At 52.9% G+C, this 13,663-nt stretch overlaps 1 protein-coding gene across 2 annotated transcripts in view; it reads left to right on the plus strand.

The window, feature by feature from the left end:
- Window positions 1-13,663, plus strand: part of Myh14 (myosin heavy chain 14) — a 72,464-nt gene that overhangs the window by 26,939 nt on the left and 31,862 nt on the right. For both annotated transcript variants that reach the window (XM_041656335.1, XM_041656418.1), the window contains exons 7-12: window positions 40-132; window positions 366-429; window positions 1,932-2,030; window positions 2,870-3,010; window positions 10,879-10,974; window positions 13,192-13,310. In XM_041656335.1, the coding sequence (XP_041512269.1) occupies window positions 40-132; window positions 366-429; window positions 1,932-2,030; window positions 2,870-3,010; window positions 10,879-10,974; window positions 13,192-13,310 (612 nt within the window). The remainder of the gene's footprint in view (window positions 1-39; window positions 133-365; window positions 430-1,931; window positions 2,031-2,869; window positions 3,011-10,878; window positions 10,975-13,191; window positions 13,311-13,663) is intronic.

A 13,663-nucleotide genomic window follows, 5' to 3' on the forward strand; every position in this document is an offset into this window, starting at 1 on the left:
CCCACTTTTCTCTGATGCACCATCTCCCATGCCCTGCAGGGGGAGCTAGAGCGACAGCTTCTTCAAGCCAACCCCATCCTGGAGGCCTTTGGCAACGCGAAGACTGTGAAGAATGACAACTCTTCCCGATTTGTGAGCAGGGGGGCTGTGTATCCGGCAGTCTGGGAAACTGGGGCCTGATCTGGGGGTAGGGAAGAAGGGTGGAGGGAGGAGGTCTGAGGAAGGAGGTTCGTCAAAGTTGTCTGGCCCTGAATTCCCTGCAGAGCCCCTGCCAGGGAGTAGCGTGGGTATGAGCTTTAGGAAGAAGAAGGAGGTGTGGATTTGGGGAGATCCCTCAACTTGGCCCTGCCCCATTTTTACTCCAGGGCAAATTCATCCGCATCAACTTTGACGTCGCTGGCTACATCGTGGGTGCAAATATCGAGACCTGTATCCTCTGAGGGTCCTGGGAGGATAGGAAAGCAGCCAGGAGGACAACGCTCTGAACCCTCACCCCTGTGCTGGGTCTAGACCTCCACACACAGTGTTTCTGATGTCCCACTCAGCCTGTGGTCAGCCCCTTGACTGTGCTTTGTGGGAATCCAGGGAGAGACAGGAGGGACTGGGTCTAGGAAAGCCAGGAGAGCATCCAGAGTGTCCGCTCCGTGGGGTTGTATAGGATGTGCCCAACTGCCTAAACGGTGGGACACTATCAGGGGACAGTCCTGGAAAGCTAGGCAGAGCCTCAGGGCTCGGTGTTCTACTAGGGTGAGGTAGCTCCTCTGCCCGCTGAGCTCAGGCCCCATGCTTCTGAAGTGTGTACCCCACACTGAAGCCGCTGAGCTCAGGCCCCGTGCTCCTGAAGTGTGTACCCCACACTGAAGCCGCTGAGCTCAGGCCCCGCGCTCCTGAAGTGTGTATCCCACACTGAAGCTGCTGAGCTCTGGCCCCGTGCTTCTGAAGTGTGTACCTCACACTGAAGCCGCTGAGCTCAGGCCCCGCGCTCCTGAAGTGTGTATCCCACACTGAAGCTGCTGAGCTCTGGCCCCGTGCTCCTGAAGTGTGTACCCCACACTGAAACAGCACACGTTAGGGTGTGCTTGTCAGCCAGCACTTAGCACCATCTCAAAATATCAGACAAAACTGAGGGCCAAAGAGCTGGCTTTTCATGTGGGTCCTGGGAATCGAACTCAGGTCTTCAGACTTGGTGGCAAGCACCTTTACCCACTGAACTTATATTGCAGTCTCCCATTGATTTAGATTTATTTTTATTCTGTTATTTTGTATGTGTGGGCATTTTTGCACCATGTCCCTGGTGCTGTCAGAGGCCAGAAAAGGGCATTTGATCTCCTAGAACAGAGTTACAGATGGTTGTGAGCCACCATGTGGGCGCTGGGAATCGAACCTCGGTCGCCTGTTTAAGAACAGCCTGTGTTCTAGCATGGTGGTGCACTTTAATACCAGCGCTCGGGAGGCAGAGGCAAGTGAATCACTGTAGACAGCCTGGTCTGCAGAGTGACTCCAGGACAGCCAGCGCTACACAGAGATACCCTGTCTCGAAGAACTGAAAAAACAAAAAATAAACAACCCGTGGCGCTTTTGTTTCTTGGTTTTTGAGACAGGATTTCTCTGTGTAACTACCCTGGCTGTCCTGGAACTCTCTTTGTAGACCAGGCTGGCCCCAAGCTCACAGAGATCGTGCCTGTCTTTGCCTCCCAAGTGTTGGGAGTAAAGGCCTGTACTACCGGGCTAGCCTGTGTTCTTAACCACTGAGCCATCCTGTCAGCTCCATATTATTTTAATTTCACACTATAGTTCGTGTTGATCTGGAGCTCATTATGTAGTTCAGGATGATCTAGAGCTCATGACAATCCTCCTGCCTCTGCATTCCAAACACTGAGATGGCAGGGAACAGCCCGCCTATTGGCTCCTTGACTGGCCTTCCCTCCCAGATCTGCTGGAGAAATCCCGGGCCATCAGACAGGCCAAGGATGAATGCAGCTTCCACATCTTCTACCAGCTGCTAGGGGGCGCTAGCGAGCAGCTAAAAGGTCAGTGTTCTCTTCCCCAGCTGCCCTGGGAGAGTGGGCGGGAGTCCCATCCCCAGAACAGAGTCCCCGTGTCCCTTCCCGCCACTCGTGCGTGGGAGCGGTGCACCAGTCAGGCTGTGCCGCCCTGGGCTGCTGCAGTGAATCCTGTCCGCTGGCCTCCCAGCCCCTGCTTCCACCTCTGCCTCCAGCTGCCTCCTGGCTCTCACTGCTGCCTGCGCATCTGTCTGCTCCGTCCTGCACCCCTTCCTCCTGGCCTGCGGTGACTCTGTCGTGCTCTGGCTTTTGGCAGCTCCATGCTTCCAGTTGACGCTGCTGTGTGCTGTTGTGCCTGTAAGCTGCCTTCTGTGGTGGTTCCTACCAGCTCCACAATGGGGCCTGTCCCCTTCCTGTGTTCCCCAGCTCCCACTCCTTGAAGCTAAAATTGTACTCTCTCTTGTCTCCTCCTTTTCTCTTTGAGACGAGATGTTGCTGTATAGCCCAGGCCAGTCTAGAACTCACAGCAACGCCTGCCTCCGTCTCTTGAGTGCCACCGTGTCTGGCTTGTAGCTCCTTAGCCCTTTACCTTCTGCCCACAGCTTTTTTCTTCCTCCTCGTTCCTGCATTATTCCTCTGACACCTCGGTTCCCACTCTGTGGCTCCTGGCATTACATGTGTCCCCAGGTGCTGTCTCTGCCATCCTGGTCACCGGCCTGGAGACTGTGGACGAGCCAAGAGGAACAGTCTGTGCACCTCTCTGGCCTGCCTGCCCCAGGCCCATCCATCACTCCTACAGCAGACGCCCTGTCATGGTACACGTGACCCAGCACTCCCTGACCCCGATCTCTGCCCTCTCCCTACAGCTGACCTCCTTCTGGAGCCCTGTTCCCATTATCGCTTCCTGACCAACGGGCCCTCATCGTCCCCTGGCCAGGAGCGGGAGCTATTCCAGGAGACGCTGGAGTCCCTGCGTGTGCTGGGCTTCCTTCCGGATGAGATCACAGGTGAGAGACCTGAGCTCCCGGGACCCAGCTACTGCTGCTTTAGCCAGTGCGCCCAAGTAGGGACCCAGCTACTGCTGCTGTAGCCAGTGCGCCCAAGTAGGGACCCAGCTACTGCTGCTGCTGTAGCCAGTGCGCCCAAGTACCGGGACCCAGCTACTGCTGCTTTAGCCAGTGCGCCCAAGCATGCATTTAGTTATTATTTATTTTTTATTTGTTTATTTATTTTGTTGTGTATGTGCACGTGGAAACATATCCCATGTCTGCAGGTGGAAATACTTGCAGATGTGGTATGTGCACCTGCAAGTATGTGTGCACATGTGTGTGTGCACACGTAGAAGGCCAGAGGTCAACCTTGAATGTTGTTCCTTAGGAGCTGAGCCATCAAACTTGATCTTAGAGATTTTTCTTTGATTGATTTTAGAGTTTAATTTTACTTATTATTTTTTAAAAATGCATTAGAGCTAGGTGTTGTGATGCGCGTCTTAAATCCTAGTAGTGGCAGGTGGAGCTTGAATTCAAGGCCAGCCTAGTCTACACGGCAAATTCCAGACCAGCTAGGGCTGTAATTTTTATTAAATTTTTCTTGATTTGTGTGTAAGGAGTATCCAAACACACATGGCACAGCACGTGCCGCTCAAAGGACAGCTTGAGGGACAGCTTCCTCTTCTTTGTAGGTCCTAGGCATGGTCTCAACTCGAATCGCCAGACTTGGCAGCCGATTTGCCAGCTGAGCCACATCACCGGCCCTTGTTTATTGTGAGTGTGCATATGAAGGTGTCTGTGTCGTGTGTGTGTGTGTTTGTGAGTTGTGTGAATGTATGTGAGCGTATGAGCGGCTAGGTGTGAGAGCATGTGTGCATGTGAGCATGTCTGAGTGCGAGTGTGTGCGTGTGAGCATGTCTGAGTGCGAGTGTGTGCGTGTGAGCATGTCTGAGTGCGAGTGTGCGCGTGTGAGCATGTCTGAGTGCGAGTGTGTGTGTGTGAGAATGTCTGAGTGCGAGTGTGTGCGTGTGAGCATGTCTGAGTGCGAGTGAGTGCGAGTGTGTGCGAGTGTGTGCGTGTGAGCATGTCTGAGTGCGAGTGTGTGTGTGAGCATGTCTGAGTGCGAGTGTGTGCGAGTGTGCGTGTGAGCATGTCTGAGTGCGAGTGTGTGCGTGTGAGTGTGAGCATGTCTGAGTGCGAGTGAGTGCGAGTGTGTGCGAGTGTGTGCGTGTGAGCATGTCTGAGTGCGAGTGTGTGAGTGTGTGCGTGTGAGCATGTCTGAGTGCGAGTGAGTGCGAGTGTGCGTGTGAGCATGTCTGAGTGCGAGTGTGTGCGTGTGAGTGTGAGCATGTCTGAGTGCGAGTGTGTGCGTGTGAGCATGTCTGAGTGCGAGTGTGCGAGTATGAGCATGTCTGAGTGCGAGTGTGTGCGTGTGCGTGTGAGCATGTCTGAGTGCGAGTGTGTGTGTGAGCATGTCTGAGTGCGAGTGTGTGCGAGTGTGCATGTGAGCATGTCTGAGTGCGAGTGTGCGTGTGAGCATGTCTGAGTGCGAGTGTGTGAGTGTGAGCATGTCTGAGTGTGAGTGTGCGAGTGTGAGTTCCGGTGTGTGTAGGTTCCAGTTCTGCCACGGTTGGTTCTGGGGATTGAACTCAGGCCATCGGGCATACGTGGTAAACACGTTTATGGACTGAGCATTGATCTCTTTGTCTTCACTGCTTATGAACTGATCCACCTCCCAGGCTGCCGCTGTGTATGAAGGACTGGAGCTCTTCAGGGCAGGAGTGAGTGAATCCCCCCTCCTCACCTTGGGGAGATCAAGTGAGAGCCACGGGCCGTAAAGGGCACGATCCAGTAGGAGCTGGCCAGAGTCTGGAGGGGCACAGAGCGGGAAACGGGGGGGTGGCAGTTGGGGTACAGCTCCCTACAGGAGGTTAGACAGGGTACTGGAAGAAGGTCCTTGGACAGAGGCCTGAGGTAAGGGGACAGGCACTGGCGAGGGCAGTAGGAAGAACATTCTCTGCAGCTGGATGGTGCAGGGAAAGATGGCATGCTTGAGAGATGAAAGCTTCCGAAGTGTGAGGAAGGTCTTCTGTGAAGTTCATCTGGTGTTTCCCATTGCGATCACAAGCAGGAAGGGAGGAGTGTCTTAACAGTGATGTGTGTCACGTTGACCCACCTGGGAAGAGGGGCCTCAGCTGAAGACTTGTGTGATCACATTGGTCTGTGGGCGTGTCTGTAGGGATTGATTGATGTTGAGGGCCCAAGCGACTGTGGGTGGCACTGTTCTAGGCAGGCGGGCATGGGCTGTGTAAGAAAGCAGCTGGGCAGCCGGGCGATGGTGGCGCACGCCTTTAATCCCAGCACTCGGGAGGCAGAGGCAGGCGGATCTCTGTGAGTTCGAGACCAGCCAGGTCTACAGAGCTAGTTCCAGGACAGGCTCCAAAACCACAGAGAAACCCTGTCTCGAAAAACCAAAAAAAAAAAAAAAGAAAGAAAGAAAGAAAGAAAGAAAGAAAGAAAGCAGCTGGGCACGGCAGTAAGCAGCCTTGTTCACGTTTCTGCTTCATTTCCTGCCTGAGTTCCTGCCCTCACTTCCCTCAGAGTTGGAACGAGATGTGGAAGTGTAAGCCAAGTGAACCTTTCTTCCCATGTTGCTTTTGGTCAGAATGTTTTGTTGTAGTGGTTTGTTTTGTTTTGTTTTTCAAGGCTGGTTTTCTGGCTGCTCTGGAACTCACTCTGTAGACCAGGCTGGTCTCAAACTCACCCAAGTGCTGCGGTGACAGGTGTGCACCAACATGCCTGGTTTACGTGGTGCTGGGGATGGAACCTAGGCCCTCATACATGCTAGTCAGGTACTCTGCCAACTGAACTGCATTTACAACCCTTTAAAACTGTTGTTGTTATTATTGTTGTTATTTGGTTTGTTTGTTTCAGAGTCTCATTCTGTGGCCCAGGCTGTCCAGGGGCTCACCATTCTGTCCTCCAGGCTGTCCAGGGGCTCACCATTCTGTCCTCCAGGCTGTCCAGGGGCTCACCATTCTGTCCTCCAGGCCGTCCAGGGGCTCACCATTCTGTCCTCCAGGCCGTCCAGGGGCTCACCATTCTGTCCTCCAGGCCGTCCAGGGGCTCACCATTCTGTCCTCCAGGCTGTCCAGGGGCTCACCATTCTGTCCTCCAGGCTGTCCAGGGGCTCGCCATTCTGTCCTCCAGGCCGTCCGGGAACTCACTGTGTAGCTAAAGCCTCAGGCTCACTGCAGTGCTCACGTCTCAGCCTGCAAAGTCCCGTGATGGCAGGCGCCGGCCCCTTTCCCCAGCTGGACCACAGTGTCTTTTGAGAGGTGGAGGTGTTTTCCCCTTTGGATGGACCGGGCTCTCAGAGAGACCCCTAGGTGTGGAGGGATCAGCTGGACCCGCCTCACAGTCTTGATCCATCCCCCGACCCCGCAGGAGCTGTATTGGCTCCTCCAGTGCCCACTCCAGAGTGGTGAGCACTTGACTATGTGCCCACCCGTGCCCACAGCCACAGCCACGGCCAGATTTCCTAACCATGGCTTTAATCCCCTAGATTGCAACTCTCCCCCCCCCCCCCGCCCAGGTGAGCTGGCCTGGTCAGCCCAGCCTCTTGATACCAGGTGGCCCATGTGACCCTCCTGCTGGCTTGCTGTGGAGAAGGTCTAATGGCAGATGGGAGTTTTCCATTTTTGCAAATGAAATTTTCAGAGTTTGGATGTGCTTACAGCCTGACCTTGGATCACCATATACCTCTCAGAAACAGGATCTCAGTGTGGCCATCGTCTGAGACCGTAGGACCTGGCTCTGGAGTCCACTGCAGTCCCAGACACATTTAATGTAATTCATTGCTTTATTTTAGTCCTGGGACTTGAGTGCTGTTCAAGTGTGCAACCACTGTGCCGCATGCCCAGACCCGCACTGGGAGATTCTAGGCAAGAATTAGCCAGATCCTAATCTCAGATGGGTTTAGCTGGGAGGAGCCATGTCACTACTGACCACAAGGTGGCACCAGCTCCCCACTGCAGCTCTGGACCTGAGTGCCCTCCATTCCTCCAGGAGTGGCAGACAGTCTCCTTGCATTCCCTTTGTATGGAGTAGAGCCAACCCTCTTTGCATAGACTCAGGTCAAGGATGAGACAGAAAGAGATGGCAGAGTGGCTGTGGACCCAATTAATGCACTACCAGCCATGCAGATGAATTCTGGTGTGCCACCCAAGGGCAGCCTGGGCAGACAGTGTTTGGGACTCAAGACCTCTGTGTATCTCTTCTCTTTGTGTCTTTCCCTCCCAGCCTTAGGTACTGTAAATGCCAGGCTGCAAGCTGAACAGTTTGTGAGTCATCATGTGGGTGGTGAGATTTGAACCCTGGTCCTCTGTAAAGGCGGCAGCCAGTGCTCTTTCTTAGTCACTGAACCATCTCTCCAGGCTCTTTCCAGCCAGTTCTGTCTTTCAACACTGGGCTTCTGTTTAAATATTTGCTGTTTTGTTTTATTCTTTTTTCACATTTATTTACTTGGTGTTTTTGTAAGCAAGCATGTGTGCTCTGTCAGAAAACAACTTAGTGAAGTCAGCTCTCTACTTTCACCTTGTAGGGCCTGGGAATTGAACTCGGGCAATTAGGCTTGGTGGCAAGCCCCTTCATCAGCTAAGCCAGCTCATCAACCCTTGATTGCTGTCTGTTGTTGAGACAGTTTGTAGCTCAGGCTGGCTTTGAACTCCTGATCCTCCTGCTTCCATTTCCCAAATGCTGGGATGACAAGCATGTACCACTATAGAGTGTGTGCGTGCACATGCATGTGTGTGTGTGTGTGCGTGCATACGTGTACATGTGTGTGTGCGTGCGTGTGTGCGCATGTGCGTGCGTGCATGTGTATGTGTGTGCTTGCATTTCTGTGTGTGTGTGTGTGCGTGTGTGCATGTGTGTGTGTGTGTGTGCGTGACCCCAGTTTCTTTGGGTGTGCTGTGTGCAGGTACTTACCTGCATTACAATACCTTACTGTATGACAGACAGGAAAGCTCACACAGCTCCAGCTGGAATCTTGGCTCTGCCAGCTTATGAAATGAGTGATGCTGATTTGTGAATCATGTGCCTCAGTTTACCCATCTGTCAAGCTGGGCTCATAGGCAGCAGGGTCCACCTTCTAGAGCTGTGTTTGAAGGTCAGGTGCTTGGAATGAATGTGGTGTAGGGAAGAGTAAATAATCCATGTTTGTTGACTGGGTAAACTAGGAAACCGCTGTTGGGGGGCAGTGCATGCTGTGTGATCCCTAATGTTGCCATGGAGACAGCTGATGCAAACACAGCTGCAGCAGCCCATCATTGACCCTAATGCCAGTGCCCTCAAAGAACAGAATGTCTCAGAAGGGTGACCAAGTTTTGATAGCAAAACCAGTAGCTGGGACGGAGAGATGGCTCAGTGGTTAGGAGCATGGACTGCAGTCCCAGAGGGCCTGGGTTTGATTCCCAGTACCCATATGACAGCTCTTGTGCTTCTAACTCCAGTGCCAGGGTATCTGGCCCCTTCCTCTGGCCTCTGTGGGCACTGTAGGCACACAATGCACAGATACATGCAAGCGAAACACCCATACACATAAATTAAAAATCAGCGGAAACAACGGCAAGGTGGTCAGCAGCAGTTCTTCACCCCCACCCCATGCAGGGTGGTCTCCTGACTGACAGGCTGAGCTGTTTCTCCACAGTGCACCGCGTGTCCTCCAGGGGGCAGCACGACCCCGGTTCTCCAAGCACCTAGCATCCCTTATGGAAAAACTCACGCTGGCACGAAGCATTTGCAAAATCAAATTCACTTTCTCCCTAGATTGATTGTAACCCCAAATCCTACTGGGGCCAGAGGTCTCTAAGATCTGTGGCTGACATCTTACACAAAAACCTGGATGTAGGAGCTGGGGCTGGGGCTGGGGCTGAGGCCCGGGCTGGGGCCCAGTTGGTAGAGCCTGTCACTATCACCAGAACTGATAAACCAGGCATGGTGCTGTCTTGCCATCCCAACACTAGGGAAGTGGAGGCAGGAGATCAACCTCAGTTACATCAAAAGGTACAAGCCAGCCTGGGATACGTGAGGCCAATCTCAAGGAGTCAAACAAAAACAAAACAACAACAACAAAGACTTGGAAATAGAAATTGGGATGGGAATAAATTTATTTAAAGGCTAGAAGAATCCTTTGTTCCGTCCAGGAAATGGGCCAGCAAGAAAACTTAATAAGTAAAGAAGCTTGCTGCCAAGCCTCCAGCCTGAGTTCCGTTCCTGAAGAAGGAGAAAACCAACTCCTTTAAGTTGTCCTCTGACCTCCACATATGTGCTATGGGGCACACACACATGCACACGCGCGCGCACATACACACACCACAATAAATGATTGTGGAAAGAGTCTGTGTGGCACACAACCTTGATCCCAGCACTCAGGAGACAGGCTGGCAGGTCTGGAGTTTACAGTCAGCCTGGTTTCCATAGGGAGTTCCAGGACAGCCGGAACTATGTAATGAGACCCTGGCTCAACTCCTCCCTCCAAGAGACAGGAAGCATGTATGTGCAGATCACACTGGGGTGACTGAGCACAGCTTTCTGGGGGCATCCCCTCCAGTTGCCAGAATTTCAGGGTATTCAGCCCTTTTGGGGAATTTTCTAGAGAAATCTTAGCTCTGTATGTTCTCTTCTTTCAGAGGCTCCGATTGTGGCCACTCAGAGCAGGGTAGTGTGATCTGGCTCCAAGAACCGTCAGTCAACATCAGAGAAAGATGCTTAGCTGTGTCAGTTCAGACCAGTGGCCTTTCTGGGGTTCTCTTGGTTTCCTAACTTAATATGTTTGGAATTTTTAAAATTAAAAAAGATATGTGTGTGTGCGCGCGTGCATGCGCGCCTGTAAGTACCTACAGAAACCAGGAGCTGGAGTTATATGGGAACCGGAACAGAACTTGGATCCTTTGAAGAGCATGTTCCTGAACCATGGAGCAGTTCTTGCCGTGTGAACTGCCTGGCAGCTCAGTGCTGCAGCAAAGAGGCTTTGGTGACCAACTTGGAAAACACCGTGAGACTCACTCACTGTGGCGTTGACTTTAATACCCTTGGCCACAAGCTCTGTGTGTCAGCAGTGAGGCCGGGAGATGGGGAGATGGCTCAGTGGGAGGAGCACACGCTGCTGAGCTTGAGGAGCTGACTTCCAATACCAGATACTCACACAGTGTTGGGCATGGGGCTAGCAAGGCCACTCCAAGGGCAAAGGGGCTTGCTGCCAGACCTGATGACCTTCACTCAGTCTGGAGCCCGGCAGTTGGGCTAGACTAGCTGGCCACTGAGCCTCAAGAATCCCCCTGTCTCGCCCTCTTTAGTACCGGGGTTTCAGACATGCACCTGCTTTTTATGTGGGTGCTGGGTAATCAGACTCAGGTCCTTGTTCTTGCACAGGCTGCTTTACTGACTGAGCCGTCTCTCCAGCTCAACATCTGGCTTATTTTGAATGTTGTATAAATCATTTCTCTGTTCATGGGCAGACAGGACAAAGCAAGGCTTGAACACAGAAAGCTGAGTATGTTGACTCTGATGCTTGTGTAAAGATATATTTATTTTTTATGTATACAGTGTCCTGCTTGCAGGCCAGAAGAGGGCACAAGATCTCATTACAGATGGTTGTGAGCCACCATGTGGTTGCTGGGAGAGCAGCCAGTGCTCTTAACCTCTGAGCCATCTCTCCAGAACACCTCCCCCCACCTCCTACTCCCTGCAGTGTTTTTTAAAGTCCAAATAAGCTCACAGATGAGCTTTCAGTTCTGGGGTACTGAGCACAACCTTGGGGTTCCTGCAGCGTGATTAGAAGTCTGGAGTCCCAGCCCCACATGCTCTTCTGTTCCGCTCCACAGCCATGCTGCGCACCGTCTCCGCTGTCCTGCAGTTCGGCAACATTGTCCTGAAGAGAGAGCGCAACACAGACCAAGCCACCATGCCTGACAACACAGGTACCCCTGGGCCAGTGTCCTCTGCGTGCTCCTTACACATCCGCAGGGCAGCTCTGACCCGCGCCCTGCTGGGGACAGCCCAGTCACTGCAGGAAATGGTCAGAGCGATGCCCTCCTGCAGCTTTGGGTCCTTCTAACTCTTGATCCTCGCGCCTTTACGTCTCTGAGGCTGGAGTTGCAGGCCTCTGCCTCCACACCCAGGCTCATATCCCCTCCTTGTTTTTGTTAAACAGTGAAAATTACTAATTCTCCCTGCCCCCTGCTTCCTGTTCATTATTTGACACTGTGTCCTGTGTAACCCAAGATGGCCTTGAACTCCTAAACCTCTTGCATCCACCTTTTGTTTTGTTTTGTTTTTTGTTTTTGGTTTTCGAGACAGGGTTTCTCTGTAGCTTTGGACCCTGCCATGGAACTCACTCTGTAGACCAGGCTGGCCTCGAACTCACAGAGATCTATCTGCCTGTCTCTGCCTCCCGAGTGCTGGGATTAAAGGTGTGCACCACCACCACCCAGTGAGCATCTACCTCTTACACGCTGGGATAACAGTCCTGTCCCACCACATCCAGCTGAAATAGCTGTTGCTTTTGAGCCCTTGAGTAGAAGGGAAGCTGAGGTGCGCTGCTCAAATGACTGCCCGTTTCCCTTCACCCAGTGAGTGGCATCAGCTATGAGCAGCAGCTCCGCCTCTTGGGGAAAGGAAAGGCTGTGGCAGGTGGTCCCTTTCTCACTCCTGTCCCCTGTGCAGCCTTTTTTTTTTTTTAATGTAGACCAGGCTGGCTTTGAACTCACGAAGTGCACCTCCCTCTGCCTCCTGAGTGCTGATAGTAAAGCGGGTGCCACCACACCCAGCTTTCTTTTATGTTTAATGGGACAGGATGTCACTGTAGCCAAGGCTGACCTCGGACTCAAAGCCAGCCTCCCAAATACGGGGATTTGTTTGCCACGGAAGAAGAGACAACTGCCCACAGTCAGACCCCTGAGATGTCTGCATCCTAGGCCGTCTCCCCTGGGGTTTCCCTACCCTGTGCTCCTGTAGCTGGAGATGGAGACAGAAATAGAGTTGGCCGGCTCCCTCTGGACATCCGAAGGCTCTGTCCTGGTTATAAAAGCCTCCAGCTCACTCCCAAACTCTGCACAGCTCTGAAAAATCTGGGGAACTGGGGCACTGCTCCCCACCCACCCAGCCCTGCAGTGCCTACTGTGGCCACTGGGGGCGCCACTTACCAGCCTGGCAGTGCCCCCTTTGCCACACCTGTTTGCTTTTCTTAATTGAGGATCGGCATTACAAGTCTTTTGATGGGGTAGAGCGGAGAGGGGTCGAGGCAGGGTTCCTCTGTTTAGCCCTGGCTGTCCGGGAACTCACTCTGTAGACCACGCTGGTCTTGAACTCAGAGATCCTCCCACCTCAGCCTCCGGAGTGCTGGAATTAAAGGCGTGTGCACCACTGCCTGGCTACAGGCCTTTCTGAAACTGGCTGCTTTTCCCCTTAATGATTTATGTGGTGTTTCTCGAACTCTGCGGTTGGGAGTATCGGGTTCAGACAGGATCTCATTTGGCCCCCAACCAGCTTTATAGTTGAGGATGACCTCGATTTCCTGATCCTCCTGCCTCAGACTCAGATGCTGGGAGGTAGTATGTGTCACCATGTCTGCCTCTGGTGCCTTTTTTATGTATTTCTTTCTGGGCTCCTCTTTTGCCTTCTACGGAGTAAGCCTTCCCTCCGTGAAGCTGACGGGTGCCTGGAAACATGGCTCGATTCAGGGTTTAATTCAGAGTAGAAAGGGAAACACTCCTCCCACACAGCCTCGCCGTGCTCTGCCACAATCATCCATCTATTTAACGTCTTAGTGCTGAGGTTCTTTTCCTGCTAGTTTTCCTCAGGCACTCAGGACACGGCTACAAAGAGTGGGGAGCCACCTCCATCTCCGCTCAGCCAGGGGTGTGTGCTGGTGTACTATTGGTGTTTGATAAATCAATCTCGCCTGAAGGCCAGAGGCAAAGCTAAAGCCACTAGAGGTCAGGCCATGGTGACACACACCAGGATTTGGGAGACAGAGTCAGATGGATCTCTGTGAATTCAAGGCCACCCTTGGCTACACAAGATTTTTATTATTTGTTCTTAGCTGAGCTGCAGTGGTGCTCCTCCCTCAAGCCCTCCCCTTTCCCAGTGCTAACTCCTCTCTTTCCTCCCCCCCCCCCCCCCCCCCCCCCCGTCAGCTGCCCAGAAGCTCTGCCGCCTCTTGGGACTCGGGGTGACCGACTTCTCCAGAGCCCTTCTCACGCCCCGCATCAAAGTTGGCCGAGATTATGTTCAGAAAGCACAGACCAAGGAGCAGGTAGGCGGAACCCAACTGTGCGGGGCAGGAAGAACTGGCTGGGGAGGTGGAGACAGGAGGGTTCCTGGCTCTCACCAGTCAGCCATTCTAGCTAAGTGCAGCGAGAGGCAGGCTGGGGAGTGACTCCTCCTGAGGAGAGACACCTGAGCTTGACCTCTGGCCTCTGCACACTCATGTGGGCCCACATTCGCACACACACACACACATAAACAAAATAAACACTTCCCTCAAGGGACTTGGGAAGTACTAGGGAGGTGGTTCTCAATCTTCCTGATGCTGTGACCCTTTAATACAGTTCCTCATGTTGTGACCTCAACAACAAAAATGTTCCGTTGCCACTTTGTAACTGCAAT

The sequence above is a fragment of the Microtus oregoni genome, unplaced genomic scaffold (genome assembly GCF_018167655.1).
Source record: "Microtus oregoni isolate MIOR12 unplaced genomic scaffold, Mior012 000000F_ref0000247, whole genome shotgun sequence".
In the NCBI taxonomy this organism is placed as follows: domain Eukaryota; kingdom Metazoa; phylum Chordata; class Mammalia; order Rodentia; family Cricetidae; genus Microtus; species Microtus oregoni.